This window comes from Xiphophorus hellerii, chromosome 2 (assembly GCF_003331165.1).
Source record: "Xiphophorus hellerii strain 12219 chromosome 2, Xiphophorus_hellerii-4.1, whole genome shotgun sequence".
Classification (NCBI taxonomy): Eukaryota; Metazoa; Chordata; class Actinopteri; order Cyprinodontiformes; family Poeciliidae; genus Xiphophorus; species Xiphophorus hellerii.
Window position 1 is genome coordinate 14,365,934 of NC_045673.1, and position 7,408 is coordinate 14,373,341.

At 40.1% G+C, this 7,408-nt stretch overlaps 1 protein-coding gene across 2 annotated transcripts; it reads left to right on the forward strand.

Annotated features, from left to right (window-relative positions):
* Positions 1-2,631, forward strand: bhlhe41 (basic helix-loop-helix family, member e41). Of its 2 annotated transcripts, none has more exons than XM_032584548.1 (5): positions 1-537; positions 622-688; positions 797-907; positions 990-1,101; positions 1,269-2,631. In XM_032584548.1, exons 1-5 carry the CDS (start codon positions 476-478, stop codon positions 2,183-2,185), a joined length of 1,269 nt encoding a protein of 422 aa, XP_032440439.1. In that variant the 5' UTR covers positions 1-475; the 3' UTR covers positions 2,186-2,631. The 2 variants fall into 2 exon arrangements, with proteins under 2 accessions (XP_032440439.1, XP_032440445.1); XM_032584554.1 differs by having other exon boundaries at positions 4-537; positions 800-907.
* Positions 2,632-7,408: the final 4,777 nt, after the last annotated feature.

Sequence of the window (7,408 nt, forward strand, 5' to 3'; positions counted from 1 at the left end):
TTTTGCGCATGAATCACGTTTCAGGAGGCAGGTCGTAGCGGCGCGCACTGGATCGCTGCAGGAAGAGCGACACAATTAACTGTTGTTGCAGTCCTCACACACGCACGCCTACACACGCACGCACACACACCCCCGGCACGCCTACACACACACACACACCCACCCCTACACACACGCGCGGTGTAGTAATTACTGGACTTTGCGCTGGTGCAGCCTACACGTGAGACGGAAGCTGTTCCCAGCCAGCGGCGCGCGTGCGCCCTGACAGCAGAGCGGAGCGGTTTTTTGCAAAGTGGCAGCTCCGGCTTCTCTCTCCAGACATCAGTCTGAAACGCAGCTCCACTGGAGGACACACTCTGCGCACCGTCTCCTTCAGCCATCCGAGTTTGAGCCGCGGAGCAACAAAACATCGCCCCCCTCCCTTCAAAACCAGAAAAGAGAAGCTCAGTGCTAGTTCAGAGGCTACGGAGAAGTGATGGATGAAAGAATACCGCACTTACAGGACAGGCAGTTCATGGAGCACGCAGATTTCCTGGGGTAAGAAAAGCTTTTGGGAAAACTCAAAGTAATTAAAAAATCGGTACAACCTATTTAATTGCTGCACTTTTATTTGTACTTCAGGATGGATTTCCCTCCGCTTTACATGTGCAAATCTAAACGAGGCATAAAGCGAGAGGACGGTGGGAAGGTGCGCGCTGTTTCATTACACCAATCATGATTCTGAAGTTACATTAAAACCCTAATTAAACTTATTATGACCTATGGCAAACTGTTAAATTTTGACTTCATCTGTCAGCAGGATGCGTATAAGTTACCTCACCGGCTCATAGAGAAGAAGAGGAGAGACAGAATTAACGAATGTATTGGGCAGCTGAAGGATCTACTGCCCGAACATCTGAAGCTCTCGGTGAGACACTGTATTGAAAAAAAAAAAGTTTTGACGCGCTCTGGAATTTGCGGACTCCACTAAAATTCTTTGTTTCTAACAGACGCTCGGTCATTTGGAGAAAGCGGTGGTGCTGGAGTTAACGCTGAAGCATCTGAACGCACTGACTGCTGTCACCGAGCAGCAGCACCAGAAGATCGTCGCCTTGCAGAATGGTAAGAGACGCATGCCACTGGTTAGGTTGTAAACATTTAAAGATAAGCTAGATATTTTGGAAACACTATGTGCTTAATCATGAACTTCCCTAAGAAACTAGAACAAAACTTGAGAAACTTCTTAATGTGGCTTTCTAAATGATCACAACTTGTTTTTTTTCCCGCAGGAGACCGCTCAATGAAACCTCCCATCCACACTGATCTGGATGCGTTCCACTCAGGTTTCCAGACCTGCGCCAAAGAGGTCCTGCAGTACCTGAGCCAAGCGGAGAACTGGACCGCCAGAGAACAGAGATGCGCGCAGCTCATCAACCACCTCCACAAGGTCCTGGCGCAGTTTCAGCCGGACGCACCGCCGCTCCAGCATCAGCTGCCCGCCGGGGACGCGCAGGACGCACAGAAGTCCGACTGTCAAACCAACTGCGTCCCGGTCATCCAGAGGACCCAGGGAGGGGAGCTTAACGAGAACGATACAGACACGGACAGTGGATATGGCGGGGAGGCGGAAAAGAGTGACGGCAAAGACAAAGAGTGTGAGCGCAACAAAGCGGTGAAGATCAAGCAGGAGTTTGGAGATGACAGAGCGGCTAAAAAATCTAAGATGTGCTGGTCAGGGAACGGGGACCCGTCCAGACCAGATATGGCGTTCATGAATTCTCTGATGGGATTAAGCGGTGTGGGACAGCAGACACCGATTTGCATGCCTTTCTACTTCATCAACCCGTCAGCCGCGGCGCCCTATATGCCTTTTTTCGACAAAAGCAACATTGAAAAGTACATGTACCCCGCAGCGGCAGCCCTAGCGTCCCCGTTTCCCTGGCTGTATCCTGCACACGCGTCAGCAGCGGCGGCCGCGGCAGCAGCGGCCGTGTTCCCCGGCCTGTCTGCACACCTCGGAGCCACCGCTCAGCCCAAAGACTCCCAGCTTCAAGATGACAGCGGATCACGCGAGGCCGAGGCGAGCTCACCTGAGGAGCACGAGGAAACTCCCGAGAGTGACGACGGAGAGGGTGACGTAGATGACACGTCCCCAGACAGCAAGAAAAGCCCACAGGAGCATCGTTCTGCCTGTCAGACGAGCTAATAAGTCTGTGTAACTCTCTGAGTTTCTGTATTTACATTTTTTTATTATTTAGGCTAGTTTTAAAACGGGGAAGTTCTCATGTCTACAATATCTTGGGGCAGCAGGGGACATTAGTGTGGAAGCTCATATCTGCCATTTGAAAGTATAAAATGGAACACGGTATACCATAAATATGAGTTGAAACTTTAAATTTATTAGATACAATATCATGAGTGGCTCTTGGTAGTGCTGTTGTCTTGCAGCAACCTGGTGTTTGTGTGTTCAAATCCCAGCTTCGGCTGTTTTAGCACGGAGTTTGCATGTTCTCCCCATGGATGGGTTGGTTCTCTCTGGGTACTCTGGCCTTCCCCAACAGCCCAAAAACATAATTGTGAAGTTAGTTGACTACTCTAACTTGCTCTTAGATATGGTCTTGATGAACTGGAGACCATGCAAGGACAGATTTATATAGACTATAAGTCCAAGATTCATTGTCTCACACACACGCACACGCCCCGACACACCCACACACACACACACACACATATATATATATATACTGTATATATATATATATATATATATATATATATATACACAATTTAAAGTCATTTATGAATGAAAAACATACATTTTGACTTAATGTTAGAACTATAAAACTTAAAGTTTCAACTTTCAGTCACAAGTTTCACTTCCATAGTCAAAATTATAAGAATTAAAGTTGCATTTTTGACTTTCAAGAAAAAAAAAAAAAAACTAAACAAAAAAACACACACAACTATGTGGGCTTTCAATGTAGTATACTAAATACAGAGTCATAATTGTAATCTGAAGCTGTAATTTCAATTTGGAAGTTCTAATTTTGAGATTTCAAGTCTTAATTCTTTCATTTGAAGTTAGTGTTTCAACTTTGTGTGTTATAAAAAATGAAATGCAAGTTTATTATTTCACTTTTAAATGTAAACACGAGACACAAAGTCAGAATTTGGACTTTCAAACTAATACTCATGACTCTTAAAATTAAAAATATGAAAGGAAAGACACAATATTTTTTTTCAGAATTGAAATTATGTTTTCAGACTGACTTTGGAAGTCCTAATTACAAATTTTGAGATTCAAAGTCATGACAATGGATAATTTTATTTTAAAATCTTGCCAAATAAAATATTTAAAGGTGGAATTTTAACTCTCTTAAGTCCTACGTTTTGTTAAAAAATTATAATAATGTATTTTAATCTTGATTTTGACAAATTCTGGGTTTAAGTCATATTTTTTCCTCCCAAAAATATAGGCATATGGTTTTACATCATACAAATGTATTCTAGAACTTATAAATATGACAACTGAGTGTTATAATTGTGACATTAAAAATTGAAATTATGACTTTGATAGTAAAGTTATGACTTGCATAGTAAAAATCATGCCTGAAACTCACAGTTATGACATATCAGTGTCCTATTTTTTCTGAAAGTGGTGGGATTGGGCTTCCATACGGTTGTAATTTTGTGTGCCTTTTGCACTTCTGCTTGTTTCAAACAATCTGAATGACTATCGACAATGATTGACACTTCACGGCTGTGTTGTGATGCAGTTACTTCTTTTTTTTTAAATCCTCTTTGACAAAATATTTTGACAGGCAGTATTGGTGTCAAAAAATCTTAAGTCACCATCACGCTATGTCCCAACCAATGATACTCCTCATATGTGCATGGGTGCCTCTATAAAGTTTTGAAATGGGGTGGAAGAGTGGAGGGGGGGTCTAATAATCTTGTGTTCACACACTAAAACCAAAAGAGAGGCTTCAGAACAGCACACAAATAAGGCTGTTTGGCTTGCAAATTTGTAGCCATTACCTTTGTCTCCCCAGTCCCCCCATGGTGGCACCCCTTGCAAATGTGGGAGCTGAAACTTACCTCGTCTTCTAAATAAAAAAAAATCAGGCGAACTCTGGTTGTAAATATTAGCCTGAAATGTAAATGTGAGCTACAGGGATCTGGAGAAGATGCATAGTCCTCATTACCTCACTCCAATGTTGCATGGGGCTAGTTGAGAGGAAAATTAACTGGCTCATCCTGAAAATACCTGAGTGGGTCCCAACATGCACACCATAACAAAAGCTACAGGTTACTTTTAATATTCAACTTTTGTTTTGGGAACAGGGCAGCAAGATGAGCCCGATTGAACCTCATCTTAAATGTTTCTTTTGAATGCCAGTGCTGTTGGAAAAAAAGTTCACAAATCTTTCAGAATAATTGGAACATGAGACTCTCAAGGGTATTCTTGACCAGAATATTGTAGTAACCTCCTGTACCTCCAGGAAATATTGTAGGATAGCACCTTATAGATCTTTGATATTGAATGTACCTGTATTTTCCCAATATTCCATGTAGGATGAGACGTTAAGTGCACTTTTTTCAGCTTTTAATCCCTTCAGTCACCTTATCATTCAGAAAGTCAATCACTGTAGTTCTTTGTTGTGTTTAGGCTTCTCTTTCAAAAAGATCCAGGTTAGTTTGTATTCATTTCATGCTGTAAAGTGCTGGCTGTTTATTTTTCCCAGTTTTTATTTCAAGCTATTTCATGGGAAAATGAGATTTGGAAAACCTGCTCTACGCTTCAGGCAATCATTATGTGAATCTGGGAGAAAAACTGTGGTCATTGCCATGTTAAGAACTTTTTCAGCTCCTCTTTTCTATTTTTTACCAATTCCTGCAAGTGTAATATTGTTCTGTTTTTTTTAAAAAAAAAAGGTTTCACATGTGACTGAAGAGGCACAAACCTCATTGTGCTTCACAAACATTTCAATGCGTTTGTAGGTTTTGCTTATTGTTGTTTTTGCCTCAAAGCTCTTAACTTTACAAGTGGCATGTGTATTTGTTGTACATAGTCTTGCAATATACCATTAAGTATACATGTTTTGTCAATGTTGTAGAAGTCTCTAGATTTCTTCTTCTTTTTTTAAAGATTTCCCTGAGCAACTGTTGCACTTTTTGTTGGCGCTTTACACGTATGCTGTTCTAAATTATTGCTGATGAGTTGTAAAATAAATATCAAAAATGAAACTTTACCAAGGTCATCTTTTTCTTGCCCTCGAACTCCTTATGGTCTTACAGGTAAAACGAGGTTATACCAATGAACACTGAGCAGTTTTATGTTCTGTGTCGTTAATCTGTCCAAAACCAAGGATAATAATGAAAGTTCAGCAGACAGACTGGGTTTGAACAATCACCTCCCCAGCAGAAGAATGTACAGTAAACCAAAGCTTTAAACAAAAATCATGTGATGAAAGGCTGATGAAGAAAAAACACAGTCAGTCTGTGCAGTCTGATGGAAAAACAGGAGGCCTCCTCCCAGCTTGTCAGAAACTTCAAGCAAGATCAAGACCATTCTTTTGTTCTCTCCATTAATGGGGTCATAGTTATTCTTTTCAAAACATTTTGAGCGCTTACTTGAACCCATTTCTCATCTTATTTGGGACTTATTTTTCCCAAATAAGTCAGATATAATTAATACAGTACATTTTAAAATTTCAAGCTTATTGCCTAAGGCTTTTTTTTTTTTTTTAGTAAATCCATCATGATTGCCAAAAGTTTATTTTCCTTTTGGTTTAATAGCTGCAAACTATTATTCCTGTGGAAATGTCTCCCTCTGCTGGTCTAAAGCTTGAACACTTGCTCTGGTCGATCAGTGGATTAGTGAGAAGAAAAAAAGTAGATCCCCTCAGTTCTCAGGCCTTTGGTCTGGTGTCTACCAGTTTCTAAAATAATTCAAACAGACAATAGATCCCATACTGTTGTTCTTCTTTTTCTAAAATAATTAAATGAAAATAGGGAAAGTTATGCATGAAAATTGAAGTTCATGCATAACTTTGTAAAAAGCTCAAAGAACCACTTTTTACAGCAAAACATTGACGTACCTCATTAGTGTGTAACCACACCCACTTCAGGTTTCTGACCAATCACACATTAGTTATTGAGGTAGAGCTAATTGTTTTGTTCTTGTAGAGTGTTTTTATAGCATTTCAGTCTGAGGTCTAGACTTTAACCAGTGAAAATCATCATCCTGCCACCACCAAACCTGACAGTCTTTGTGAAGTAGACTGAAGTATGAAGTATTTGTGCTGAAATGTTGCTTAGTTCCAGCCAAGATGGTTCTGTGTATTGGGGTAAAAACCTCTCCACTGTGGCTTGAACAACTTAAAGGGCATTATTCAAAAAGTATTGAGGCTCATTCAGATGCAACTTTTCAAACTTCAGTCTGACTCTAATGTTCTTAAGAAAGAATGAATTTTCTCCCTCAACTTCTTCAAACAAGTTGTCCTTTTTCAGTGTCATTCCCAATGACAATTTAGCATACTATATAAGGCTTATAAATCTTAAGATGTGTTTTTAGTTAATTTCTATGAGCATTATATTGTCTATCACCATATCACCTGATATGATAAATGGATTTCACTTGAGAATATTTTCCCCCTCTGTACAATGTTATGCATTTGTTTGGAAAAGTCCCCATAACCTTTCCTAGATTCCACTTGGTCAGAAGTCTGGGTGGTTTAATATCTGTCACTATAGTGCTACTTTCCTTCTTAAATTTGAAAAAAAGAGTAGCTTTTCCCCTATTGGAATTCTAGTGTAATTAATGACTGTGTGGAGTCTGTGGTCGGATCATTGTTTCTTATGTCCTCAGTCATAGATAGTTCCAGCAAACACCAGTCACACAGCATTATTTTATTCAGATGGTTTATTGAACCATGCAATCCATATCATATCTGCAATCTGTTACAGCCATACACAACTGGCCACAATCTGCAGTAGATTAAGGCAAGAAAAACGAAACAAAAGTTATTTAAAGTTGACATCTTATTAGAGCTCAAGAAGATATGAAGTTGTAAACAGTGACCACAACAATGTGAAAGTTCTGATCCAAATTACAGTACACGTGTTGCAAGTAAAAAAACAAAACAAAGGAAAAACGATTAGAAACTTAACTGTTGCATGTAGTATTACGGTAACAATACAGTGACAAAGTACAGATCTTTCTGGTTTAGTTTGACATTCCTACAAACACTACAAACACTGAAAGAAAGGTTGTAGCTTCTTTTGCTCACGTTGCATACCAGCACTGAATTCTACAGTTGTCTTGATCTCAACTAATGATTTTTCCAACAACGCCCTCCATAACACCTCCTCTATGCTGTATCTGGAAAACACCATTAACAATATGAGGATAAGGCACTTTGATGTG